The sequence below is a fragment of the Augochlora pura genome, chromosome 3 (genome assembly GCF_028453695.1).
Source record: "Augochlora pura isolate Apur16 chromosome 3, APUR_v2.2.1, whole genome shotgun sequence".
In the NCBI taxonomy this organism is placed as follows: domain Eukaryota; kingdom Metazoa; phylum Arthropoda; class Insecta; order Hymenoptera; family Halictidae; genus Augochlora; species Augochlora pura.
The window spans coordinates 31,217,282-31,244,796 of NC_135774.1; the positions used below are offsets into that span (position 1 = coordinate 31,217,282).

A 27,515-nucleotide genomic window follows, 5' to 3' on the forward strand; every position below is an offset into this window, starting at 1 on the left:
GTATGAAAAACTTAAACAATATTCCGATAACGCGAAGAAAATGATATCGACTCGATTGGCATAAAGAAAGTTTTCACACATCTAATAATTATCGATGTAACAGGCTTAGCGGCGTAAATCGCACGCGCAATTTATTTCGGTATGTCCAAGAAAAGATTCGTCGCTGACGTGTTCGCGACGTCGACGGATGTCCGCGAGAAATTGACTCGTAAAAGCAGCTGATCATCAGCTTCGACGCGCGAGTGCAAACAGCACGCATGTGACAAGCTAGCGCAATAGTTAAGAATGCGATTGTCGATCGCGCGCGGGTGCAGCGCGTGCCAATTTTATCCCAGCTTACTGACCCGCATCCTCTTTCCACGACTCGGTCTCTTTCAATGAACTCCGCCGATCTCGAATCCATTCTAGACCAGCATAAACAAGATACCCTTTCCGAAACGAGCGCCACGTTCCGCGCGCATCGCTGCCCCATGACTTCTAACCCGTCTCTTAAACGCCTGCTTAAACGCCTCGAGTCTCATATACGCCAGGCTTCCTTGCGATAACGATTAGCGTGCCCCACTATAAAAAGATTATAGACGCGAATCGATACGGAGGCGCTTAGGCGGTAAATATAACAAACAGTTTACAGAGCCATTATTTAATGATACGCCACACGAAACGCCGCTCTAAGCTAGTTTACGGGACGGTTCTACGAATTGCTTTACGGCTTGATGCATTTACGACCGACAGCTTTTTGCGCGAATCGCTCCGCGTAGGTTACGTTGCTCTTGCCGGTATCTGGATGATGATATGATCGGCCGGGACGCGATCATCGGTACGTGTCTGGAAATACCGAGCTGCTAACAGCTGATAAGAACGAATGCTTCGACTAATTATTTAATTGCCTCGAAACTTCGTTTCGTCTTTTTTTTCAATCCACGAAGGAAATGGCGGAGAAAGAGATAAGACTCTTAAGAAAATTATTTGAAGGCTTCTTCGAGCTTGTTGAAGTTGGGAGAAATAAATATGAAAGAAGGGAAGATAATTTTTAGCCAATATCGAAACGAGAACAAAAACAACCCTCTCTTTCTAGCGGATTAACCCTTTGAGAGGATTTGATAAATAAAAATATTTCGGAATGTGTTGTAACAATTTTAGTGGTGCCTCAGAGTCACCGATCGAGTGCAAAGGGTTAAAAAGGGATTCCCAGCCGAACCTTGACAGCATTTTAAACGGCGTTCGAACACGGTGACTCGCGCCGGTATTTACATACGATTTCGGACTTCTACAATCTACATCGATGCGCACGGACTGCATACCGCGTGCAGGATTCTGGTCACGCTGCAGTCATGAATGAAAGCTCGTGACGCGACGCGTCCCGTTGCGCCGCGCTTTGCCTCGCTCTGCCGCGCTGCGCCGCGCACCCCTAGCTCGCGCCACACCTTCGTTATCTTCCCCTTTCGCTGCTCGACGCGTCGCGAGGTTCGCGTGGAGCCACGAATTCGCTCGCGTGTCCTCGATCGTAGATCGTAGAGATCGCCAGGCTCGCCAAGAGGAACGCGAAACGATAGCGTTTCGTAACGCGCCGCGCGCGGCGCCTTTGATCTTGCGATCAGCTGTTCAAAGGCACGACGCAGTGACCCATTTCCGACCGAGTCGGAAGGCTCCTTTCGCGCAGAGACGCAGACGCGCGCTCGAAAGCAGGTCCGAACAAAGAAACTCGGTACCGCATTGTTCGTTTTGATGAGCTGCTTTTGAAAGCAACCCCCTCGCGGTTTACCGCGGGAGGAATGCTATTACTAGGAGGAACGCTTCGAATTCCGTGATCGCCGTCCGACGAAGTCGTTCTGTAACGACTTTGACTATCGTTTCGACCAAATCTGGAAGATCGCGCGAAACCCGACGGAAAGAAGGACTTTAAAGCACGCGTGCTACACGACTGGGCGAGCCTCTGCAGTTTAGAGTTTAGATGACACGAGTGATAGGATATGATTGTGCACGGTAATGTCGAGAAACTCTCCGCGAGCTTTTGCAAGCTTCGTTTAAGAGCCTCGAGGAAGGCGATGCTGAAGAATCAACAAAGACTCGAGCAGAGCCGCTGCTGCGAGGCTGCTGCGCTGCCGTGATGAAAAATTGCGTAAAGCCACTCGGCTCCCGAGAAAATCAATTAACCTGGTGACGAGTGCAGCAGGTCAGCGGGTTCGCGCTGGGTTATACGATACCCAGCAGGAAGGTTCGCGTTACCGGCGACTCGTTCGAACCAATTAACGAGCCTTTTTTTTCGCGCAGCACATACATGTTCGCGGGGCTTACGCAACCGTCAGGGAAAAGTCAAGGGCGCTAGCCAGGGGAGGGCGATCAAAGCCGGGACTTACGGGCTGGTCTATGTGCTCCCATTTCTCGTTCAGGTAATCCCATTTCTCTTCCGTCATGGTCCAAGTCGGGCTCTGCACAAACGAATTCCCCGGATGAGACGCGCGTCGCGACGCTCAGGAACAGAGATGAACGCGAGGAAAGCGGAGGAAAATGAGGCTTCGTGCTCTTGCGAAGAGGCAATCTCGGCGCCCCTCTAGAGATCACTAAAAGCTTACATCACGCGATCCTCAAGCCCTACATCGGCTCTACTTCTGACGGCTAGAAATACTAACGGCGGCCCGCGGACCTATGCGTACCCGATGTGTATTTTGGGCGAGCGATCGCGCTCGTTTCGCTTCATGAGAATCGCTCCACTGGTCCGCGACTCTATTCTCTCGGCGGTTTCTTCTTCGACGATCGTTTCGTCCCGGTAACTAGCCGAAACTGTCGCGTTCCTCGCTTCCTGTCAAAGAACTGCGAGATTTGATCCTGCGGGTTGCGGGATTTCGCGCAACTTTTGCGAAGCATCTCCGACGAATCTGCCGTTGCAATTCACTTTTCACGTTCATTGTCGCGTGGCTGGTGTAGAGAAAAACCATGCGAACGTTTCCAATATCTTTAACGTATATTAACAATACTCAGCTTTGCTTTTTAAGACAGTTACTAATTTATTTGTCTACATAGACGTTAACGCTAAGTCTATCATGCCGGTTAAAATGGCCGTTCCCTCAATTTTTGTTATTTTGAAATTGTTAGAATTATAGGGACTCTTTCATTTGAAACGATTTGAAAAGTCTATGTAAATTCAGTCCTGTCATTTTTATAGAGCAACACATGTCAATTACTTTAATGCTTAATTGGTTTCACGTTAAAGATTGAATTATTAGCTGTTTACATTATATCCAATAAAAGGATTCACTTTAACCCTCAAAAAGTATTTATAATAATTTACACATGAGAATTGGAATGGATACAACCTTTATCTCTAACAATAAAAGTCTTATTGCTAATATTAGTTTATTATGGCAACTACAACAGAATAATGTAACAATAAAGACTATGGAGTTGAGAGGTCAGTCTAAAAGACCGAATATAGTAGCTATTATATTGTATTTCCTTATTAAATCTTCGGAAAAAAATTGCTATTGTACGTATTCGAGTGTATTAAACAGAAATTCTCGCTTAAGGAGTTCCAAAGGGCACTCTTTTGCAATTATTTATGTTCACAAATTCGCCGTAGGCTTTCTCAACGCAAAATTGATGAGCACACAATGTCAGGATGGCCGAGCGGTCTAAGGCGCTGCGTTCAGGTCGCAGTCCACATTGTGGGCGTGGGTTCGAATCCCACTTCTGACAAATATATCTTTTGGACATTGTAAGTCGCTTTCAACCCCTCGGATATGAAAGTGGAAGCTCGTGTACTCACATTCTTATATACTGACATTGACAAACGAGACGAATGAATAGAATGTTCTAAACTTCCAGCAATGATATCACAAGGGTTGTTAGAAGAAACGATGATTCCTTTCTCTTTTTCTTTCCATCATTTTATCCACCATGTGCGGATTGTTTCTGCTAAAATTTTGTAAATATCGAATAATATAAGATTGTAAAACAAAAGCGATCTGCTTTCAGACATTGTGAAACAAATGAAAGCGCGTGAAACGCGTCATCGTCTCGCGCGATACATGTAGATATTCTTACTTGAACCGTTGTTGATCATTCGTCCGGTGAAACATTTCGAATTTCTATGTTCTCTGCGATTATTCCTGCATATCTGATGACATTATACATTACGTGAGTATTCTATATTAATTATTTCATGAAATGGACATTCGCGTCGAAAAGAATAAAAAAAAATATGACATTGCGAAATTGTGTTTACCGCAATGTGTATTGTCTTACTTAGAAATGTCTATCAATCGTTTCGACTTGTTTTGATTCGTTACAGTTTCTGCAATCTTTTTCCTACGAGAACGAACAAACCACAGGTATAATATAATGTTGTAAACGCGTGGGCGACACTCAGTAAAACTTAATAGTGTGACGACAGAAGGGACAAACAAAATCGCGAAGTGAATAACAGTTGATTGTCAACATGGCGGACAGCGATTTGCTTATTACTATTTCAGGTGCTGCGCTTTCGTTATTGTTCTACGAATATGTTCGCAGCCACGGTGATCAGGTAAGGTTTATGTTTGAATTCTTGATTATTGCTAAAAATTCTTTTATTTTAAAACATTCGCTTGCTCGACGTATCCCGCAAGCTGAGCGTCATAACCTCAAATTGTAATCTAACCTTAACACGATATGCTGTCGAAAACACAGAAACAAAATGCATTTTTGGTTCTCCGTGTTTTAGATGGGCTTTTTGCTCGGTGAAAACCTTGAGTTTGTAGTAAAAACGTACACGGATGCGGAAAATCAAATAGAAACTGTGAAGAAACACAACAGTAAATATACTCAACTGCTGACAGTCATTTGGTTTGAAAACACATTGACAGGATTTGCAATAATGGGTTTTCACGTTTTCAGATATTGAAACTGTTGTCACTTGCCCGTTACCAGATCTTTTACACGATTCCATTGGTAAAATTAATAAAGAAAAATTGAAGGACTTCATGCAAGACAAGAGCAAACAAGTGATCGGTTGGTTTCGATTCAGGCGCGGCGCAAACTTGGAGCTTACTATGAGGGACAAAATATTGCACAAACAGTTTGCCTCGCATTTCTCTGGAAGTAACGGTTGCGCGGAAGAGTTCTTTGTTACATGCCTGTTGAGCTCGTCTATCTCCAGCGATAAAGGCACGCATAAGTTTAAACATGTCTTCTTGAAATGCGCAAGAGGGTAAGTTTCGACCAATTGCAACAGTGGTTACCGAATGTCTGTCCTACTTAAAATTATTAAACAGTCTTATTGATTCAGGATGTTCGAACCAGTTCCTTTAAAAATAATTAACTTGGGAAATGATTTAGATATACTTGAAGGTTCTGATTACAAACCTGCTCCTACCAAAAAGCTATCAGATACGCCAGATGTATTCAGTAATCTCATAGAATCATTAAGGTAAATTTCTCTCTTATTTGTATATTTCCTTGCTATCTTCAATACTTGACTAAAGTTGTTGATTTTTAGTTTGGATCTCACGAGAACCTCTGGCCTCGAATCGGCTATTAAAATACAAAAAGTAGCAGAGCAGTATTTAGATCGGTTAATACCAGAGTTATGCAAAACTGATCACGAAGTGGCAGATCTGGAAAGACAGATAAGGGAATTTAAAGATGCTAGAAAGACGAAACTCAATGGAAGTACAAATAATATTGATAACAAATGTAAAATTGAGAAAGATTGCATTGGTAGAAAACTTCAAAAGCTAGAAAATTTATCCCCTTCTAGAATAGAATTGCCAGAAAACGTTTGCGAAGAGAGGCAGTGTATTAAAGAAAACTGCACTACAACTGTATGTATTGTAACAACATCCGCAAATTTTCTTTATGCATCTCATTCGATTCAGTTATATATATATTTGTCCTTATTACAGAGTCAAACTCGTACAACTACTCTATCCAGAAATGTAACACTCAATGTAGAAAAATCTATAAATCAAAGCAAGATAAAGAAATCAACGGTAGACACGGTAAACAGCACAGATCCACCGCGTCAAGATTCACCCCCCATAAAGTCCGCTATTCAAAATAGGTGCCATCCTAATGTGGAGTCGGAGATAGTAAAGGAATCTATCTGCAAAGGTGAAACATTTGAGAGCGGTGTTGGTAGAGGTAGGGGAAAATTGATACAAGACCTTCAGCCTGGAATGAAAAAAGCTAGGAGGACTTCAGGACCTCCTGCACGGAGTACTAGTGAAAGAACTTCGCATAGTCAAGTGTCGCAACAACAACCAAGAGAGGCGAATTGTGTACAAAATATATCACCTCATGTACTTTATAGTCAAATTGCGAAGAAAAAAACGGACAATACGCGGAAATCGGATGCAGCGGATAACCATTAAAAATAATTTTTTATTCTTTGTTTAATTTTACTCGAAAGCTTTATGAGAATATACTTAAAAACTGTAGAGCATTATAACATATTATAACACGCACGTGTGTAATATGTTGTAATTTTAAAAGATAAATAAACAGACCGCGCCCGTGTTCCACGCACGGCAAGTCTGATTTTAATACGTTCCAACCACTCTGAAACGATGAAACGCTACTATGCCGTGTCTATAGTATTGAAAGTGTGCATTATGAAGTGGAGAGGTAACATAGACTGAACTACCGAATAGTTTTTAACGCATTCTCGTGGAAGTTCGAAACTCGAAGATATTTTTAAAAATGAATAAAGAGCAATTGGTTTCTTTTTTATGCGACGCAGACAATGTTTCTAATATAGTCTCAAAATATTTACAATGGTCCATAGATTCATTTATGGACTAGGTATAAAATAAATACATAAGTTTTGCATTATCATGTTTTTATAAATATCAAACTAACATGTGTGTTAAATACTTTATAAATAATTCAGAGCTTCTTTTGAAATAATTTCTTTAAATATTAATTATAGTATATAAAGTGTTTCAAGTTATTGGGAAACCTTAAGCTTTTTTTTGTACAGAAATGCTGGAACATTGTTAAAGTATGTCGGCAGGATTATTCGGGACACCTGTTACTTCCCATATCGTAGCCGCAAGTCTCCTGGAATGTTCTAAAACGCACGATGACGTTGCCAAGCCGAGATGGACGCAGTAAAGTTCGTAAATCCTGATTTTATTCGCGGATAATTTAGGAAAGCATGTCTCAGCTAATTTTCTATAAAACGAAGTAAGTGTTACAAGTGAGAGAATGTGGGAAATTACGATAATACCAACCTGTAATAATCTCCGCAAAATATACCCGGCACTGGAAAATTTTTCATTACGTGATTCAAGTAAACTTTACACTTTAATGGTGATCCCTAAAAACATATATATATATATATATGTATATGGTACAAACAGTGCAATATTGTATTCGTGTTACTTTCAAATGCTAATATTTACTCACAGAACTGTCCTCGAACCATAAAAAGTAAGCATAATTGAATGTTGTATCTTTCCACATGACCGACAAGTGTCCTTCTTCTAAATGCATTCTACTTTGTTTCACCATGTTCCAGATCTATAAAAGTAATGCTCGATTACGTCAGTGTTGCATTGATATTTAATATAACTTTTAAATAAATTACCTTCTTTGTTGTAAGAGTGAGAGTTTCTGGATTGGTAAAGTCTAACGTCGGGGCTGTTAATCGATGCGTGGTTCTGTCTATGTATATGAAATGCACAAGGCCTGGAAACTCTTCTAGATATTTATTGATGGTTAGGGAAGTTCTCGTAGATTATATGGCATTAAGGAGGTATATTTTCATATGTAATTTATTATTAAAAAAATAAAAAAATAACATTACAAAACTGCGGAATTAAAAATAATTTTAGGTAATTGCGAAAGGATATGATCCAAGTGTGAAGTTCTTTAGTGCTTTCACTTTTAGGAAGTCGCTAAAATCGTTCAATTTTTGACGAACGAGCCTGCCTACAGTTGTAAGCACGTCAATGCCTTGCTTTAAGAAGTTTTTATCGAAGCACGTTAATCTGTATAATTCTTTTAAATTATCTGTAAATCCAGATGTATTTGATTCGATCTGAAGAACAGATTCCGGATCTCTAGATTTCAAGAGATCCATATATTTTTTCCTAACGAACTCCCACTTAACTTGCAATCTTCTCTGACACATGTCAACGTCGTTGCTAACATTGGCTCTGTTCTTCTTGATTCCATCTAACGCTTTCTTCATCGCTACGTCAAAATTTTCAAACGCCGGTCTTAGCTCGTCAATGTCTCTTTGAAGTTGCAAACCGTTTATAATATTTAGGTAATGAAAACTATCGTATAAACCGGATGATGTAGCCAAATTTGTTACTTCCGCTATCATGACAAGATTAATGCCATCGGCTAGTTCAAAAATGTGAACTGCATTAGCGATGTAATCGTGTTCTGATCCAAGCAGAAGTATATTGCTGTACAAGTCGTCATCCATTAAAGAATGTAAACCTTCGTTAATGGAAGAATCTCTCGACCCTCCTACAATGAAACAGTTCATCAGTACACAATATGAATTGTATTAATAAACGTCTTATTAAAGTGAAGATCATTACTGAATAAGTTTGTAATATCTTCCGAAGTAGGATTTGCAAGCTTTACACCGAAAGCAATTTGTTCTTCTTTGGAAGAACTATTATCAGGTAAAAGAATATCACACTGGCCATCATCTGTGCTGCTGTACTGTCCATATTGATAACCACTTTTCCTTCTTAGATTTACCACCCAACACATAAGCATCATCATCAATATGTCAGAAGCATATAAGTCGTGAGCATTTTTACTCGAATATAAAGATAGAAACTTTTGTTCCACCAGTATCAAGATATGAACATTAGAGAATTCAGATTGTGTCTTTAATTTGTCACAGGCATCGTGTAATACTTTCAATATAGATACACCTAAGTCAGTGTTTATTGATAATTGTTCTATTGCTTCTGTTAGCATACTTTGCTCGCAATTTCTCAAATGTACCCATGCATCTAACAAGGAAGACACTAAGCATACCTTTTGTCTGCTTATCTTCAATCTAAAATGAAAACAAAGTTTTCTCACATTACTATTTTAAACAAAATTGGTTGTTTAAACCACTGTTGCTACGATTGGACTTACATTCCAACATCTGGTCCACAGACATGTCTAATGATAGCTACACAAACACCTAAACATCTCTTCATCAACTCTACTTCTTCCAAAGAAATATAGATAAAAGTGTATCCCATAAATTCATCAAATACCATATTTGTCCCATCCTGACATTTCATCGAGGTATAAGAATTACCAAATTGGGAAGCCATTACATGCTGAGATGTGACAATAGGTGAAAACAATTGCATTATGATATTTGGATTGAGTTTTAAGTCCATGTCACTTGTATCCTGCAAGTCCTACAAACAAAACGAATTATTTACCGACACTCCAGATTGTGCAATTAATACAAAAAGTTATTAAATGGCATTAACAGATGTTTTGACAGAATCGTACCTTATTCTCAGAAATTAATCCCTGCATTCTAGCTAATTTATGTACATGAATCGCAAACTTTTTATTGCACTTCGTAAAAAGTATATCGTTGAGATGGTCGAATATTAAAATCCCCTTCATTTTGTAATTGAATTAACAGTATTTTTTTCGCTGCGAAACTTGGTTGTCTGCTAGTGTTTATCAATACATATAAATAGTTGTGTTTGCACTGATCCGGCTTACAGAGTCATAAATCATTCATTCTCGTGTGTACGATTAATCAGTATGCACGATACACCCTCCCTACCATTTCATTCACAGTTCGTGAACAACTATTTATAGTTGGACGCGTTTAACTCATGGACTTAAAGTACGTAGCCCACTTGCACGGAGTTGTGGCGAAGGACGGAAGGGGACTCCGCACTGTCAGCCATATTGGCAGGCAAAATAAGTACAGTGATGCCTCACCATATTGAGCCATTTTTACCTCGCTATGTTGCACCTTTCTATCCCCACTATTTTAATGCGCACCCGACTTCGCGCAGTTAATTTAGAAAAAGAAACGGAGATGATCGAAAGAGGCAGAATGAAAGCAACAGGCCCTATGTGTGAGTGTCCACACGGATATGCCGCCCACTCTTTTCGCGCATTTGAAACAATCGGCGATACATACTTTGAAATATTTATAGTGAAATTATTACATGTAATTTTCGATTTCCAGAGCATAAAAAGTACATAGAGTACGTGGACGTGTTCAGGAGAGTCGGCTGAATCGATATCGTCTAAGAAAACCATACGCCAACTTGTACAAAAATATATTTATTAAATTAGAGACACGAATCATTACTTAACAATTAAACGTAATATATCATAGATTTTTATGAACGTAAGAATGGTTCATGTAAGATCTTGTGTATTCTTTGTGCTTTCTGTAATCCAACACCAGGACAGAGAGCTAACATGTTTGGCTCTGCATTTATCAGTTCACTTAATGTTCCAAAAGTTGATAGAAGAGTTGTAGCATCAGTTTTATTCACTGAACGTATTGTGGTCAAGGCATTGACCAACTAAAAAAAGAATCAGTAATTTTATTTACTGATTATAATTATAATTAAATTTAATTATTGATATTTTGAATACGCTACCTTTTGATAAGGTGCTGTATCACTCTTTTCCATAATTGCATCTGGTGGTTTGTTCTCAAACCTTTTATAGATTTCGATCATTTTACCAGCATTTTCTGCATTCCATGCTAACATCAGTGTCAAATTCGCAAGTATACACATTCTTGTTAGATGTTTCAGGGCATGATGGGGATCTGCTACATCAACCTGTACATTAGCAGCGACAAGTTATTATTATTTAAATTGTGCTTTATAAAACATTTCTATAAAATTCGATTTTAGCAATGGAAACGGACCTGAACTAAGAGAATTCGAAGATTGTACATGTTTCCTAAAGCTTTCAGTCTTGTATGGATATAATCTGGATTAAGCTGATGATATCGTATTGATAGAAACAATGCGCAAGTACTTTTACTCATTACATAGTCTGGTACGATATCAGCATATTCCCATGGGACATTATCTATAGCTTTCAACAATGGATTTCCTTTCTGTAAATAATTCACTTGTATACTAAAATAAAACGGATTATATTGCACTGAAACACTAATTATGTTGTCATACCTGTTTCGTGCTGACTAAAAGTGTACTAAAGTTTAATGATTCCTTAGGAGCTTCTTTCGAAGTTCCTGGTACTGCTGCATCATAAAATTCTGACTTCTTTAGATTATTAAATGCAGCTGCAAGTGAAAAGTAAAATATGAATTAAAATATAAAATTGCCAAAAGTCTTTGCATAAAATGAAATATACCTCCAAAGGAAGATTCAACTTTTGTCCGTTTAGTGGGAGAAGCACCATCATCCTTTCCATTTTTCTCATTATTAGTTTCCATGTCTGAACAAACGTTCGTTTATAATCCGCCGAAACGTTGTTATGTTGTTAGTTATAACATACTAATGATACATTGATTGAAACAAATATTTTACAAGTTCAAGGCATCTAAGCGTGTAACGAGAACGTCGGCGGTCGCGACCTTCATTAAAAAGCAACAAGTAGAATCGATTCAGGACAAATGAATTTGTTGATAAATACATGCGTACGTAAAGAGGTTAAAATAGTTATCGTGAAGAATAATTCATTCATTCAGTTATATAACTTGGGCCGTAAACACATGAATTGCGTTCATTGTTTATGCATCCGTTTCTGAAATTTCGTTGTGCACAAATCGGCTACAATATATAATCATCGTTTATTATGAAATATTTCACCGTGTAACACATAGAACTTTTCATATTTCCATTGGTAACACTGGCAATTGATAATACTCGATGACACATAGACTTGACATATTTTTCTATTCAACAGAATCGTCGATATCAATATAAAGTTTCGCTGATGTTGCGTAGTTAAAATGAGAGAAACAAATGAGATGACAATTATAGAAATGTCAGAAATCAGAAACTGCAGATTTTTGTAACTGTAATAGAGAATATATATATATACGTATTCGCAAAACATAACCTACGACTTTTAAATGAATAAAGAAAGGGTGGAGACTAAAACTGTCAAACATCCTATTTTAAAGGATGTTGACATATCGGATCCACATGGACGATTAAAAGCTATAGCAGACTGTGCCTCGGCTGTAGAAATAGATCCTGATACTCCACCACAAAGGTAACAAATTCTACAATCATGATCTGTCATTGTAAATTTACATATTATTGTCACATATCTCATACACAATTTTTTGAATATAACACATTAAGAAATCATGCTCATTCTCTTGGTTCCTTTCATATGTTTCAGATATTATCGTTCGGGTGTGCAGATGATCAGATATGCAGACATGAGTATGAAGGATAATAATCTTCGACACGCATATCATTTATATGTGAAATTTATAACGTAAGATTTGTCTATAAGGTCTGATAAAAACTAATTACTTTAACAAATACATCTTTGTAGGATATTTGTGGAGAAAATAAGAAATCATCCGCAATTTCATGAGGTCCCAGTGAAAGTTAAACAGCTGAATCAACAAAAATTACGCGAAGTCATGACCAAGGCTGAGGAATTAAAAAAGCAATTATTAGAACAATTTAAGGCAGAATATGAGAGATATTTAGAAGAAGTAAGAGAGAGGGAAAAGATCGCGAGAGAGAGGTTGAAACAGGAGGAACAAGAAAAGTACTTTGAAAAGAATAATTCTACAAATAGATAAATGATATCAGTTTCAAACAGTTCGATTAATCGAGTTGTAATATTTACTTAGATTGCGGGGGGAGGAAGAGAGGAAGAACAAACTGGCTACGTTAGCAGTTGCTAGAGCAGAAAAAGCTTTGAGCACTAGTGTTGTGACTCCTGAGGAAAACAAGTTGAAAAAAGTTCCTAGTATTATACCTAAACCACTGATAAGCCCATCTTCTGATATAGTTGCACAGACATCTAAAGACAAGTAAGGAAAAAGTAATATTTTGCATTATTTACAGATAACTGTACGAAAATTATTTAATGGAACAAGATTTTTCAGAAGGACACCAACTATAGATCGTTCAACAAAACCGTCTGTGCTTATGAGCGACAATCATACTTTACGGGACATAGTGTTGCCGACGAAATTAATGCATAATTTTCTCAAGTTGGCTTATACTAATACAATGAACAATAAAGAAACCTGTGGTATTTTAGCAGGCAAATTAGAAAGAAATAAATTGTTAGTCACTCATCTACTAATTCCCGAACAAATTGGGTCTCCGGATTCTTGTTTAACACATAATGAGGAAGACATATTCGATTACCAGGATCAACATAACTTAATCACTCTTGGTTGGATACATGTACGTACATCTTTTTACATATTTCCATTTATTTGTTAGCAGCAGTTATTATTAATTTAAAATGTTATGTAAATTAATCTAATCACTTTATCATATTAAAATGCTAATTATAATTTGCAGACACATCCTACACAAACTGCGTTTCTATCTAGTGTCGATCTCCATACTCATTGTTCATACCAACTTATGATGGCAGAAGCAATTGCAATTGTCTGTGCTCCGAAATACGACGAGTATGTATAAATTATAAATTTGCGAAATCTTCTAATATACTGGTGCATAAAATATAGTGTCTTTTTTTTTATAGGACGGGATTTTTTATTTTAACTCCAGAGTATGGATTAGATTTTATTGCAAATTGTAGAGAAACAGGATTTCATCCGCATCCAGCCGAACCACCGCTGTACACGGTAATTACAAAAAAAAAATATACATAATGTCGATGCATACAATAAATTGCACTTCGAATGTTCGTATTAACAAACGTTCTTTTCAGAAAGCAAAACATTGCAAATTAGATGCAACAGCGATGATAGAAGTAGTAGACTTGAGAAGAAAATGACATCGTTCAACGGTAACGTTGCTTACTTGATATAACAGATTATTAATTGTCATAAAAAATTGAAAATACTTTTGCTTACCTAATTCAAAAATCTAGAGGGAATGTTGCAAATTAAAATTTTGCAAAGCTTTCAATATTTTTATGATAAAGTATTTAAGAAGTATTTGACGTATTTAATATAAATGATTGCATTTAAAGCTGTATTAAAGTTTTTAGTGAAAACAAATTTATCGATAATACAAAATAAATTATAGCAAGTGGCACGAGACAACAAATTTGTGTGTAACTTCGCAAGTTATATTTATTAAGTAATAATTAAATTAGCCGATAATAATGAAGCTTTATAATAGGTAAACAGCAATTTAGCAAACAGCAATCCGTAATATAATGTCTTTCGTGCGTATTTACTTTTTAACTCTGTCACATGATTTAATTTCTCTTAACGAAGTTAATGACCTGTCTGTATTCTATATACATATTATAAAGAGAAAGGAAGGAGTGGATACGTCTAAAGTTACAAAACACGAATGTGCTTCTATTATTTTTCCATGGTACTCGTATTTATCCGTACGGATGATAATGTTAGAAAGTAAATGTACAAGTTCAACCAAAATTGTTATGAATGTTAGTGATGTGCAAAATCTGTCTATAAGTTTATGTGCCTTTTTGAGAAAACTGGTGTTCAAGCATGCTGATTACGTGGAGGCTGTACAATATTTTCCAAGATCGCTGAGCTGCCTAAGACCGTTAAGATTGAAGAGTCAATAAAGGCGTTGACATTATATGTATGCTAGTCATAACTAATCTACAGAGAGCTTGCTGTAAGACACTCTATTATATCGAAAATTGGTATGTTGTCGATGTATCCGCTTATGCAATGCGTCGTTGTAATTCTCATTAGAAACATTGTATATACCAAATTGTAACAGGCAATGTGTTAATGAGCTCGGAAAAATTCGTATTAGTAAGGTAGCCGATGCAGGATTCGTGTACTTGTACATTCGATGGCGCGCTTACGTTTTCCTTTTACTAAGTTTCTTGTTCCTTCATAAATATGCAGCTCCTCGTATGTAAATACAACCATTCAATTTTCTTAAGCGACGTAAGGTACAAAGATTAATTTTCGTCGTAGGAAAACTCGATTTCAATGCCGAAACGCGTTTAACTCTACCGATACGCTGCTACAGAATGTAAATCTTATTTAATTTGAAAACATATCAACGTGAGAGATAATTTATTGTAACTTAGCTGGCCTAATTTCTGCGTGTATCACGTGAGACGATGTTAGCAAAGAATTTATATTTCTTGAGAGGAAAAATAAATTGTGGAGTAATTTAACGAAGACAAAATATCTTTTTGTTATTTATTACGGAATAAATGTGCGACTTGTTAAACAGAGAAAATGTATGTACGCGATATGCGGTGCGACCATTGTGATTTCTCCAACGGGCTCTACTGAATGAGCTTGTTCGGTGGCCGAGGGCGCTGAATAAAACAACGTGGTTCATAAGAAAGAAATTATTCAGACCCAGGATACGGAGTTCTAAAGGGAATCCATTGTAGGCAGACGCGCGTAGCCCGTGAGAGAATGCTTCCCGCCATTCACATCTCCTTGCGTATATCGAATTACCCGCGTTGAAGGGTTTCGCGCTTTGCAGGGTTTTATTGACGGCAGGGTCAATCTATTTTTACGTGGTAGCTTACCTTACCTACGTGTTCGCCCGTTTCAGTGCTTGCACACCGAGCGTAAATCACTCTACGCGAAAGTATTCTCCTTGTGCATGATCCCTTACCCTTGCCAACTTCACCTTTACCTCTCCCTCTCTCTCTCTCTCTCTCTCTCCATCTTCTCCTAATTGTCTTTACTTATTGACGCGTCTCTGCGCCTTTTCAATTGCACTGACAAAGGAAACGTACGAACCCCTCGCTAGCAGACAAGAATAATTTAAACTACTAACACCCAAAAAAAAAGATATAAATTAAAAAGTCTTCCATTGTCAATTTCTATTTTTACTACTGCCGAATATTTTCTTTTCTTTCTTCGACAAATTCGATTGAAAAGTAAAACTGAAACGCTGCGACAGTAAATGCAATCGTCGCGATAGGATGACAGGTAGTTTTCGAAAATGATTCGCCACCGGTGATGGAATGCCTGTCGCTTCTAACGGAAGAATATTATGTAAAGCGCTTGACGTAAAACGGAAAGTGATAGTATTCGATTTACCACCGACGCTGAAAAATGGCAACATGTGCGGCTGGCCTATCGAAACAAGCTTGACATAATTGGAAAATTGAATTTATCTATCGATTGTTAGCCGCGGTGACGCGCGTATCGCAACCGAGACCTGATGCAGATCTTCTTCTTCCTGCGAAAATGTTACGAGCCAAGATGCGATCTAGCGACGCATTAATTGTTGCACACGTGATTCGAATTACCATCATTTAAACATCGTTTACACATGATTATACACCTGCGTTCACTATCCTGTTTGCTTTATTCGCGATTACCTATGACATATCAATTTTTCTCGACAACGAAGAAAAGATTGTTTTCGCGAAACAGGTTTCGAACGTTCCGCGCGGCGCGTCGAGGTTTTCAACGAACCTTACCGAGCAATAAGGTCGACTGAATAAACGATTAACCGTTTAAAAAAATATACGATTAAACTGTTTCAGCCTTCGAGGTTACTTTGATTTCCGTATTTAATGCTAACACTTCGAAAATATTCTCGAATCGCTTCACCAGTCCAGCCTTGTACTATTCTACGCGAAAACCTTGCCGATCGATCTTGGAAGATCTTCGAGTCAACTTGGACGACGAGTAGAACCTGAACAGGTAGACGTAAATCGCGTAGAATCGAATGGCAATGCCGCGAACGTATCATTCTATTAGGCTGCCTTTAATCTTGTTTTTACTGGTTCTTGCTGTCTGATATCGACCAGGCACAGCCTATACAGTGAGAATTTCAGCATACGTGGATCTATTCTAAGAACCTGGACGAGGTTTACACTGTGGTATGGATAAAAGTCAACGTGATTATCCTTAATAGTCGTGCGATCCATTCGGTATTCAGTAATTACGTAATAACGATGATTAGCCTGTACAAAAGCCTCAATAATGGAATAATGCACGCGAAATCCATTTCAGAAGGAGTTGTTTATCGGAAGCTCGCATTTTTGCAATTTATACGTGTACGCGAGCATCTGATAATTTTGCGACAGTGTCGTCTATGGTTAACACAGGGAATTGAACGCGCGGTCTCCTTGCGTCGTAACGGGGTAGCCTTAACACTAGGTTTAAACATTATTTTAAACATTAAAAATTAGATTATCCATATTTTTAGATCCAGGATGAATTGGAGGATAATGATATCGCGGAATTAATTTAACAACTGTTGTACGAAAAATCAAAAAATTAATTGTAGAGAAATGATTAAACTTAGAGAATAATTTCAAGTTAAAATTTGAAAGGTGTTTTTTGACACCTCTTGGTAGAAATAGTGTTAAGTATACCTATTTCTGCCGAGACCAGTCAGAATGATTGGTCTTCAGAAGAGGAGCTTAGCGGTGTTTCCAATCTTTATTTACTTTTAAAAAAAGTTAAAAAGCTGAATAAAAATAATTGTAATACAAAATAGATTTATAGACATTATCGATTAATCAAACGCTTAATTGTTTGTAGAAACCCGGAGCGTCGAGTTCGCACTTGCAGATAATATAAAGTTCATAAAGCTGATTCTTTAATTATAGCTATAAAAGTCGTGATATCATTTCGGAAATAAAATGTCACGTGCAGTAGGAATTGTCAATTGAAATTGCAAAACCAGTCATTCTGGCTAGCTTGGTAAATCTAGTGTTAAAGTAGGACGAACAGATCCTCGCTACTGTATTAAACATTGCGTTAGCCGATTAATAATAATGAGAATTTCATAGAAAAGATCCGCGGGAAGATAGAGTATCGATCGGTGGCTCGTTTCCATTAATTGTTGAACATAATATTGAGTAAGGTCAGGTATTGCGCTGCAATCGGGCTGGCGATAGATCCTGAAATATAAAGCAGGCTCGTAAGGTAGTAGCCAAGTTCTATGCTCATCTGTGTACAAGGTATATTCTAGCGAAGCTGTGTTTATTAAACCACGCCCGATAAGGAAATAATCTTATCAAATCGTGCGAGCCTCTAACAAATTGACTTTAGCGAAAATGCAGTAGTCGATAAATGCAACACGGTTAAAATATGTTGCCTCGTTGCATTTAAAATCATTGTGTGCGTACAAAATTAAAAAATTTCCACAGAATTTCGATTTTTCTTGTTTAATAACACTGGGTAACAATTGCAAGATTCTTGTGCAAGATATTAAAAATCTTACCACATTAGAAATATTATAAAAGCTTAATTAAAATTATTTAATCTCCCAGTAACGCGCGAAACTTACAATCAGTTTGCATTGTTTTTTGTGGATATTAGAGTCGTCAATCTGTCGCAACTCCTGACGCTTAATCAGAGATATTAAACGATTTCTAATATGCTTAGGGTCATTTAGAATTTTCTTCAGCGATTCTTTTTCAATGTACTGCCTCTAGACTCGGCATATAAAGCGTAATGGAATGGTTGACCGTTCCAATGAACCGTCAGAAATATTGATGCTTTGCGCCCGAATGACCGACCGATTATTAAAAAGTATAATCTAAAGTAGAAAAGAAGCGACGACCCGGTCAAGCTTCAGATACAAACACCGGTGATTTGTAATTCGAATAATGCGCCGCGAAGTCGTTAAATCTCATATCATCTAATGCCCAGCACTTATCCAAATAATACTGAATTTGAAATGAATCGTACGTCTGCCGAGCGAGCGTGTCTCGTGACGCGTTTGCACATGCGACGCATTGCCTTAGCCCTCTCCTCGTTGCCTCTCCGTATGTGCCTCACGGAACGCGAGTGGAACGCACAGTATGCTGTTGCTCCCGAAGGAAGAAAGAACCGACGACGGTGCGGACGGTGTGATTCGGTTCGTCCACGTACTCGCCGATACTGTCAACGTGTGCACACGCTCGTCCTGCAACATGGAATAATATATCGACCCGGGCGACGATCGATAAAACTCATTTAACAACAGGGAACTTTATTCGTCTGCCGCGGCGCCTATCCCGGCAAAAGTTTACCGCAGTTCCATTGCACGTGAAAAAAGGGCGCAGCTGCCGTTCGATCATTGATAAAAGGCACGACAGCTCGCCAACAGCTACACGTCGCCGGTTTACGAAGCTATTCTTACGGAAGGCATCGCACAGCTCTGGGTAAAACAACAAATGGCAAATTGTTCGCTTCGCTTTCGTGTCTCGGTTTCAAATGTCCCCGTTCTGCTCTAGCGTGTCGCGTACAGTTTGATTCGCGGCGGTTCGACGCGTTCGAAGCTACGCGGACACCGCGAACCGAGAAACGCGGCGTTTCGCTCGGAATCGGAGCCGTAAAACGGAATTTGGTGAATGGCAACCAGTTTGTGCAACTATTTCTGGACGGTCGAGGATTTTGCGTGTGTCGCAAAGCCGCGGTTTCTCGGAATCTCGGTCGAGAGCGGAAGTATTGTTTGGACGGAGTGGCGCACGGTCAGGTGTTAAACGGCACGTGAGCGATTTTTCTCCAAAACATTGCTCAATCCTGGTACCGCGAACCGCGTCACGAGTTTATTTAAAAACGCGGTGACCATCGGCGAGCATCGGCTCGCGTCGCGCGGCTCGCATCCTGGTAACGATTGTGTAATTTACTGGTGCGCGGAACGCTCGCCGATCGGCGCGCGGCGTTTGTTTCCTGAAAACCTGGCGCGAGAGAGCTCGCCGTAGGAAATGTGTACCGAGATATCGGCTCTCTCGCGGCGAGTCCGTTTCCCGAAGTAGCACGTAAAACAGAGCTCCCGGCGAGGTGAAAAGTGAACGGCGAAGTGGCGACGAACAGTGTTCATGTATTTTCTCTCCGGCCGCGAAAGGAGTCGCAGGTCAAATTGTAATGCAATTGATCGTGGGATGCTGTAACTGGTCGTAATATCGGTGTAATAGCGGTCGAACTTTGCCTCGTCGCGTGTGAGACCATCCTACGCCGTCTCATCCGCTGTCAGCTTTAGCACCTGCCGGAGTTGCCAGCGCAGCGCAGCGCAGCGCAGCGTCGCGACGGGCCGCGCGGCGAGACGCGCGACGTCTCCCGCAGCTTTTGCAGACACACCGCATACCGATACCTCGGCCGAACGATTACGAATAGGGAAAAAGTGGAACGTTTTTACTTTCACGTTTCACGAAGGTATGCACTATCAGAGCGTGTATTATGCGCGGCGGACGACCCGCGGGGAATTGGGTTAATCCTCCTCAACTTCGCGCGAACTTTTTTCTTTTTCCCTCGCCATTGATATTATTGGAAACCGTTGCGGCGATCGCGGCACGGGTTTCGTTCAAACGTGACCTCGTCAAAAAATACGTTCACCGGTTACCGTTCTCTATCGGTACGGCCACTCGATACTAACGATAAGCCGTAGCAATGCGATAGTTCGATATCGCAAATATTAGCGATACCGTTGAAATCGTTCTAAGGTAATTATGATAATGCGTCAGTTGCTCTCTCTCTCTTTCTCTCTCTCTCTCTCCCGCTTGCGATAAGCCATGCGGCGCTTCTCGGAATGCCCTGTACGCAGACCGATAGTCCGCTAACGTTTCGACTCTGCAAACAGTTCTATGAACCTTCATCCTCGGGTGTCCATCTATCGCAAGCACGTCAGCATTTTCTGTAACGCAACCCGGTAACAGACGCTCCCAGGGTTTCTGATTTCCTCGACTGCTTTTACAAACTGCGTAGCCTCGATCCTTAACAGTGTTTTACGTCGACGTAACACTTTATAGTTCGAGAAACCGGGACACCTTTGAGTCACTCGAAATGCTTCTGCTTTTGTCGAAGGCTCCGAAGTCGGACTTCTTTCAAGGCGTTCAAGACTTCTTTCAAAAGCCGCGTTATGCAGATTTCTTTCCCGGAAATGCTACAATTGCATTCTATCTCCACGGCCGATCGTTTCCCGCAATTAACGTTCCTATTTCCCGTTCGACGTTCCTCATTAACACGTGCCACACGTAGCGCCGTAAAAAATGTCGGCTGGCCGCCCCGGGGAAGGAGAGACGCGCGCGCGCGCGCGCGCGTAACCTTGCCGTAGAAATCTGGCACGTGTTCATTTCTGAAAGAATTTCCCAAGATCGCCGCCGAAATTGCCGATGATCCCGGTTAACGTCATCGCGGGGGCCGCCATCTTGATCACCGGTAGCCGACGTACGGTTTTTATCTATTTCGCAACATAATCGAAGTCGATCGGCGCTGTGCGCGATAAGTGACAGCCGCTGCGATCGGACGAAACGGAGAACACTGTAAATTTTCTTTCTAAATAATGGAAACGATCTAAAAACGACGTGTCGGAGATCAATTTCCCGGTCGATTGTAGCACCTCTGCGGCGATGCTACTGTGTAGAGTTCAAAGAAATAATTCATGGTGCGGCTTTCGTACGCGAACTGGATTTCATTACTGAGAAAACGGTGTCGCGATAAAAATGCTCTAAAAATTTTCCCTACGAAAACTAGTTTTCTCGGAACGTAGCGCTTGAAAATCCTTCGCTTCGGATCGACGCAAAGAATATTGCATGCGACACTTTAACATTTGGCTTTGTAGCGGACCGTTACCGTCGCTGTGCACGTGTAGTGAGACATGGTAATACTTTGTGTTCGCTACAGTGAGACATTGTATATACTTTATATTTCGGGTCTGCGATGTTCTCGGACCGTTGGCATGCTGGCCCGCGATGCCCCTCGCACCTCCTGTCCAGCGGCACTGCGTTGCCGTTCCAACGGTCAATGCGTTGCCGTTTCCAACGGTCAATGCGTGTCATTTGTTTAACCATCGAAGCTGGATCGATTTGCTCCTAAGACGAGGAGTTTGGTACGAACGATCAAGGCGAGCGGTCGCATCCGCCAAAGCGCAAATTATTGTACTCCCGATCCATCTATAATACATTAACACATAACACCTTGTGTGTATTCAATAAAATACCTTTATTCTTCTCGACGTACACCCTACAGCTTCTTCCGAATTCTAAGTATGGATGAGTCTTTGCATCCACGTTCTTTCACGACATTATTATTAGATTTAGGAGGCAACGCTCGTTGCAAAGCGTCGGCGTGAAACTAGAATTCCATTCTGTTCGTGTTTACGTTGAACATAAACGTCAGGCTTCGGAACGTTTCACCCACTCTTCTTCGTTGCCTCATGTTGCGCTTTTGTGTTCTACGTTGCCCCGTGCCTCGACATCATGTTGCACACTTATTTGCATTTCACGATTGTTTCTACTTATGTAAATCGTCGTTACGACCGCGATATAATTTAACGGCCACGAGGAGAATAATCTATAAAGGTAAATCAAAGCCGCTGGAAGTAAACAGAAGATATTCGTGGAAGCAAAGAAGAAGAAGAGTCGTCCGCAGATAAAACGGAGATACCGATGCTGATACTGCGAGAAACAAATTGGAGTCGGAGAGGGGGAATTAATGGGGGGGTGGTACGAGGGATGATTATCTTAGTTCCAAATCTTTGGTCGGGTAATAGCAATGGGGGGAGACATAATAAAACCGTCTCGCAATTTAGGTAATGCGGAGGGATCTGTTTCACCGAAGACAGCTATTGGCCGACTGATATCTTTACCGCTCGGTTTAGTATCGGTGGTGAACTTTCGTCGGTAATCGCGCCGGACGTCTCGATATTTTACGACACGGATGCCATTTTCGCTATTACAAACGATAAAATAATACGAATTAACGAGCGAACGTTCTCCTCGCGTCGCCTTTTTAATATCAGCAGCTCCTAAAAATGCCGAGCTCGATGAGAAAATGTGTTTATTATGTCTGGTTTATCTAAGATAACAGATAGAATGCTACGAGTGGTTTTAGACAACGGTCACGTTGAAATTGATAATTGTCATCTTGATTACAGATTTGATTTCGCTACGCAATTATAGTGGCGAGCGATAAGGCTGGAAAGAGGAGCCAGCGTTGTGCGATAGTGCGGGAGTTGCGAAGGGCTTGATTCTCTGAAGGGACGAGACGAGAGCGCGAACACGATGCTTCGGCTACCTGTAATCTCCGTTGTGATAATTTCGATGCTCGGTAAGGCGGTGCTGCGAAAATATTTATTTATTAAAGATACCGTGAATTGGATGTCTGAACGATATAGCAGGTGACGATGACGTATCGCTGAATCATTAAACGATACTCGTCGCGCAACAAAAATACGAATACTCGAGTCTGTATCATTAAAAAATTAAATTATCTAGTCTGTATATATAATTCGTGAATTTCTGTGCTGTGTTGTTAGTAAGCAGTAACCCAGTGTTACCAAATGCGGTGGGCCAGATTAATGCTATTGAGAATTCGACGACCGTGCCGACGAAGATCGCGGCAACCACTTCATCGGTCAATAATAATAATTCGCTCGCAGTAACTCCGGCTAATCCGGTGGAAAGCCAAAAGGGTGAGTACAATGATACTTTTTTAACTGTTTGGTCCTTAGTGCTCGTGTGTCGGCTCAGCTGACATTTAGATTGCGAGAAGTTAATTACGCCTTTCCACTTTTACGGTTTCATTCGATTTAACTATCGATTATTATTAGAAATTTGCGAACGTGTGACCAGCATTGCATTGTTATTTCATATTTAGAGAGTGCAAATGTTACCAAACCTACTGCATCGCCGAAGGTGGATACCGTAGCCGATACGACGCCGCAGCGCGTAGCGAATTCGAATGAAACAGAGGAGCATAAAAAGTGTAGCTCGACGAAGGAGTCTGAAGACATGCGAAAGTGCTATGCAACACCATCTGACAGCGGGGAGAACGTGGATGACAATGGGAGGGAAAATGCGACAGGTAAATGCTAAGTCGGAAATTTAAGTAGACTAGGTGTAAACGTTGACTGTGTTTTAAGCTATGTTTGACCTTCAATTAGAAACAACAATAGTCGCGAGTGTCGCTACCAAGAAGGCCGAGGTGAATAAAATAGAATCTACAACGCCGAAACCTTCGCCAGAGAAGCCCAAAGAAAAGGAAAATAATAATAATAATAACAAAAAGGAGGTTACCGAAGATAATATCAAAAACACCACCGTCAGTATAGTCCCGCTGATTCCGACCAAATCCACGAATCAAGTGACTTACGATGTTGTGCCTACTGTAGCGAGTCATGAGCAAAACACGAATGTCACAGGTACATGCATACATTCATACATATATAAATACATAAATATACAGGGTTGCGTGTACTACATAAATAGACCGCACATTTTTATGCGCAATAGAAATGGTCTACATCGATTGCAAGATATAGGTGTTCTTTTAAACCATATAGCTTCGTATAAGCCCTCCGCATAAAGAATTAAATAGAATTGATCTTTGAACATCCTGTTAATGAATTGTTTTATCTAGGAAACAATACGAAATCTACTACCGTCGCGCAGCCCGTCGCAGTTGATAACGCGACGGTATCGACTAATACGGTAGAACCGCTGGTAACAGACAAAGGGACGAACGTAGAACCCGAAGATGTTGTAGCACAAGTGAAATCGGCGGATCGAAACAAACATATGCCATCCGGAGTGATAGCGTTGATCACTGCGATGAGTTTTGGGGTCGCAATCGCGATTGTATATATTGGAATGATTGTCTGGAGGCGGTATGTTGAGTAAGTTGATGACATGTTCTGTAAAATGTTGGAATAAATTAACGAAATATTTTATACGTAAAATGAATTGGTTCTAGGTACAGGTATGGTCATCGAGAGTTGCTTGTCAACGAATTAGAGTTCGATACTAATGATTTGCGTCATTTCGAGGTGAGTGGTGTGTTAACGAACGTCGAACGTTCATGTTAATTTGTAAATACATTGTACATTGTTTCAGTTGTAATTTGAGAAATGGAATCGAGAAGGAACTTGGAAAGGAGATACGATTGAGTGACTCACAGCTGAGGCTGGTACCATACACCTATTAAAGATTCATAAATCTGTGATACTAAGGACATGCATTGCGACTGACAGTCAACGAACCAAATATATTTGGATAATGTTATATACATTTCTTGTAAAGTAATTGTTTTATATGTATGTATACAACCCGATTTTTTCAACAAGTTAGTCGTTCATTCCTGCTCCTGTAGACGATTACAATAATGTTACTATTATTTATATTTTTCTCTTTTATTTCACGATGATAATAACAAGCGGATCATCGTATCAACGTGTCCGCATGTTTTCGAAACTGTATGGGTGCTAGAACGAAATGTATCGGTTCCCTAAATAATTCTTATTGTTTTGTAGTACTTCGATTGTTATTTAATACGTATTAAATTTTTGTAATCTAGCATTATCACATTTGCTTTTTATTTTATATTATACCGTATGTGATAAATGTGTATATATTGTTAGTAAAATAAATAAGTGGACTATTTTTTTAAAGATCGAGTATTTATTTTAGCGTTTATTCAATTTAATCGTTGCTAAACCGAATAATATAAACTTTGTAATTATACTAATCGTAAAAATTACCTGTATAAAAAGTGCTACATACGAATACTTCAATGTACTGTTAAAACTTATACAATTACTAAACAATAAAATTTGCGCAACAATATATTTATTTATAAACTTGTTTAAATCACATTCTAAAAAATAGGTACAGGTAACAAATACATATTTCGTATTTGGTAGATCGTGATGTTTCTTTAGTTTCGAAGCTGAGTTAATATGCGTATTCAACACATACCTCCTTCCTCTATGAGATGTCTACAATGTTGGTTGAAGGAATATTTGTGTAAATTATTCATGACATTGTAAATGGCAAGTAAATACAATGACATTTGTGTACCCGGCAATATTCATTAAGCTTTTTTCTTTGCAACTATAAGGGGACCCACATTGTCATTTTGCTGTTCATTATGAGGTCCATGAGAGCCATCACAATATGGCCACTGAAAGAATATGTTATTTATCTGTATATCAACTGTACGAATAATGTAAACAGTAACATATACACAAATATTATTTTCTTGGTCTGAGAAAATCATGATTACATAACACGTAATGTCATACTTATATTCTTGGATAAGGTTTATGTAGGTCAGTAAGCTAGTTCCCCTAAGATCCCATTGTCATATAACTCTGCTGTACAGTGAAATATTATAAAACTTACATTTTTAGATCTCCAACAGCGACAGAACACAGCCTTCTCAGATATATCTTCAATATCAACAGAATCTACTACTTTAGCCACATTTTTCTTAATTGCATGGTTAATACGTCCGCAAGGCTGAAAAATATAATTTTTGCACTTAAGTCGATCTAAATAAAAATACTGGTAGTTTGATGGTGGAATATATACTTTTCATTAATCATAAATATTAGGAAAAAATATAGAATATTATTGAACGGGAGCAAAATATTTGTAATTAAAAGTTATCGATGTGTCACGGTGTTACATAATCCGTGAATGGGAAAGTAAAATATACCGTAATACACTGCTAATGTCCTTGATATTTCGGTAACAGGTAGGTTACTTACCGGTGGTCTTGCTAATGGACAAAATGCTTTGTAGGACATATAACCGATGCCAGCTAGCATGGCAGTAGGTGGAATTAAGGATATCCAGTCTCGCACTAAATTAAAGGACAAAAACCACTTAAGTTCACACGATTGTCAATTTTACGAGGCAAAGTAATAGTTCGCTAATTTGTCGTACATGCTGAAATGAATTGACTTTCTACTGTTATTCCGTTTGATTTTGCGGAACAATTGAATATCTAGAAAATAGAATGTTCAATTACTTACGGCCTAGTCGGAACCATCCTCCTATAGAATCTGGAATCGGTAATCCAGACAAATAATTTGGAATAGATACCTTGACGAGATGTGCAATTGGCTCCATGTTTGCTGATATTTGCTATTCGTACCATCCGAGTCAAATCACGTTCAGGATATGAATACAGGCCAGTCTGGTGATTCGCGATACATAATCACTAGCTTCAAGTTACGGAAGTTTAAATTTTGAAATAAAAATAAAGAATTAAATGTATACCAAATATTTCCAAAATATATGATCTAAAATGAAAAATATACCTACATCATTATTCAACTGAAAAGAAACAAGATTCTATACAATATTGTGACGGACCTTTCTAAATAATATCTGCTAATTATTTCATAATTATATGCTGCATTGCACGCGGTTTTTTAAATTCAAATGTTTGTGGTGTAATTCAAAATAAGTATTCGAAAAACGAAGGAAATGTATTTCTTTGAAAATAAATACAATTAAATCGTTACATACGATATAACAATAAAAAATAAAATGTTTGTAGATGCATTCTTTAATTACTAATGTACGTCTAATTGCATTATTGCTACCAGATTTTGAGTAACGTAGTCCTTCGGGTGAAAGACCGGCAGGGTCCAGTAAACAACTAACGGTTACAACGCAGCTAATGCTTGGATCTAGGAACGCAGGGTGCTTCGACGTTATCTCTGTTCAAAGTTACAACTGTCAATAACGTTTCC

General features: G+C 39.3%; 7 protein-coding genes and 1 non-coding gene across 14 annotated transcripts in view; 4 read left to right on the forward strand and 4 right to left on the reverse strand.

The window, feature by feature from the left end:
* LOC144467749 (FHF complex subunit HOOK interacting protein 2A) overlaps positions 1-2,414 on the reverse strand; it is a 5,853-nt gene extending 3,439 nt beyond the window's left edge. Inside the window, exon 1 of the mRNA XM_078176679.1 lies at positions 2,358-2,414. Coding sequence (XP_078032805.1) covers positions 2,358-2,414 — 57 coding nt within the window. The remainder of the gene's footprint in view (positions 1-2,357) is intronic.
* On the forward strand, positions 2,323-6,736 carry LOC144468030 (BRISC complex subunit FAM175B). 2 transcript variants are annotated; one of them, XM_078177145.1, is made up of 7 exons: positions 2,323-2,390; positions 4,289-4,522; positions 4,700-4,790; positions 4,873-5,185; positions 5,264-5,404; positions 5,474-5,798; positions 5,880-6,736. In XM_078177145.1, the coding sequence occupies exons 2-7, from the start codon at positions 4,436-4,438 to the stop codon at positions 6,345-6,347; spliced, it is 1,425 nt and encodes a 474-aa protein (XP_078033271.1). In that variant the 5' UTR covers positions 2,323-2,390; positions 4,289-4,435; the 3' UTR covers positions 6,348-6,736. The 2 variants fall into 2 exon arrangements, with proteins under 2 accessions (XP_078033271.1, XP_078033270.1); XM_078177144.1 differs by lacking the exon at positions 2,323-2,390 and adding an exon at positions 3,997-4,134.
* On the forward strand, positions 3,611-3,693 carry Trnal-cag (transfer RNA leucine (anticodon CAG)). Its single transcript has one exon. It is a non-coding gene; the product is annotated as a tRNA-Leu (tRNA).
* A 210-nt stretch (positions 6,737-6,946) lies between the features above and the next one.
* On the reverse strand, positions 6,947-9,913 carry Hps1 (Hermansky-Pudlak syndrome 1 protein). 2 transcript variants are annotated; one of them, XM_078177143.1, is made up of 8 exons: positions 9,460-9,913; positions 9,088-9,362; positions 8,532-9,004; positions 7,830-8,457; positions 7,565-7,703; positions 7,384-7,497; positions 7,209-7,294; positions 6,947-7,149 (listed from the first exon to the last, which is right to left on the reverse strand). In XM_078177143.1, the coding sequence occupies exons 1-8, from the start codon at positions 9,577-9,579 to the stop codon at positions 6,972-6,974; spliced, it is 2,013 nt and encodes a 670-aa protein (XP_078033269.1). In that variant the 5' UTR covers positions 9,580-9,913; the 3' UTR covers positions 6,947-6,971. The 2 variants fall into 2 exon arrangements, with proteins under 2 accessions (XP_078033269.1, XP_078033268.1); XM_078177142.1 differs by having other exon boundaries at positions 7,565-7,709; positions 9,460-9,911.
* Positions 9,914-10,252: 339 nt separating this feature from the next.
* On the reverse strand, positions 10,253-11,513 carry Ercc1 (DNA excision repair protein Ercc1). The gene is made up of 5 exons (XM_078177152.1): positions 11,314-11,513; positions 11,127-11,242; positions 10,859-11,053; positions 10,584-10,769; positions 10,253-10,505 (listed from the first exon to the last, which is right to left on the reverse strand). Exons 1-5 carry the CDS (start codon positions 11,393-11,395, stop codon positions 10,317-10,319), a joined length of 768 nt encoding a protein of 255 aa, XP_078033278.1. The 5' UTR covers positions 11,396-11,513; the 3' UTR covers positions 10,253-10,316.
* A 523-nt stretch (positions 11,514-12,036) lies between these two features.
* On the forward strand, positions 12,037-14,506 carry LOC144468031 (STAM-binding protein-like A). 3 transcript variants are annotated; one of them, XM_078177146.1, is made up of 8 exons: positions 12,037-12,180; positions 12,313-12,411; positions 12,472-12,693; positions 12,779-12,961; positions 13,028-13,343; positions 13,464-13,576; positions 13,651-13,753; positions 13,840-14,506. In XM_078177146.1, the coding sequence occupies exons 1-8, from the start codon at positions 12,038-12,040 to the stop codon at positions 13,903-13,905; spliced, it is 1,245 nt and encodes a 414-aa protein (XP_078033272.1). In that variant the 5' UTR covers position 12,037; the 3' UTR covers positions 13,906-14,506. The 3 variants fall into 3 exon arrangements, with proteins under 3 accessions (XP_078033272.1, XP_078033273.1, XP_078033275.1); XM_078177147.1 differs by having other exon boundaries at positions 13,037-13,343; XM_078177149.1 differs by having other exon boundaries at positions 13,040-13,343.
* A 4,362-nt stretch (positions 14,507-18,868) lies between these two features.
* LOC144468032 (uncharacterized) lies at positions 18,869-25,421 on the forward strand. 2 transcript variants are annotated; one of them, XM_078177150.1, is made up of 8 exons: positions 18,869-19,197; positions 22,911-23,083; positions 23,292-23,447; positions 23,633-23,839; positions 23,919-24,176; positions 24,395-24,650; positions 24,728-24,800; positions 24,868-25,421. In XM_078177150.1, exons 2-8 carry the CDS (start codon positions 23,038-23,040, stop codon positions 24,871-24,873), a joined length of 1,002 nt encoding a protein of 333 aa, XP_078033276.1. In that variant the 5' UTR covers positions 18,869-19,197; positions 22,911-23,037; the 3' UTR covers positions 24,874-25,421. The 2 variants fall into 2 exon arrangements, with proteins under 2 accessions (XP_078033276.1, XP_078033277.1); XM_078177151.1 differs by lacking the exon at positions 18,869-19,197 and adding an exon at positions 19,223-20,191.
* A 161-nt stretch (positions 25,422-25,582) lies between these two features.
* On the reverse strand, positions 25,583-26,948 carry Cisd2 (CDGSH iron sulfur domain 2). 2 transcript variants are annotated; one of them, XM_078177153.1, is made up of 4 exons: positions 26,790-26,948; positions 26,523-26,617; positions 26,155-26,271; positions 25,583-25,933 (listed from the first exon to the last, which is right to left on the reverse strand). In XM_078177153.1, exons 1-4 carry the CDS (start codon positions 26,884-26,886, stop codon positions 25,844-25,846), a joined length of 399 nt encoding a protein of 132 aa, XP_078033279.1. In that variant the 5' UTR covers positions 26,887-26,948; the 3' UTR covers positions 25,583-25,843. The 2 variants fall into 2 exon arrangements, with proteins under 2 accessions (XP_078033279.1, XP_078033280.1); XM_078177154.1 differs by having other exon boundaries at positions 26,860-26,929.
* Between the last annotated feature and the right edge of the window lie 567 nt (positions 26,949-27,515).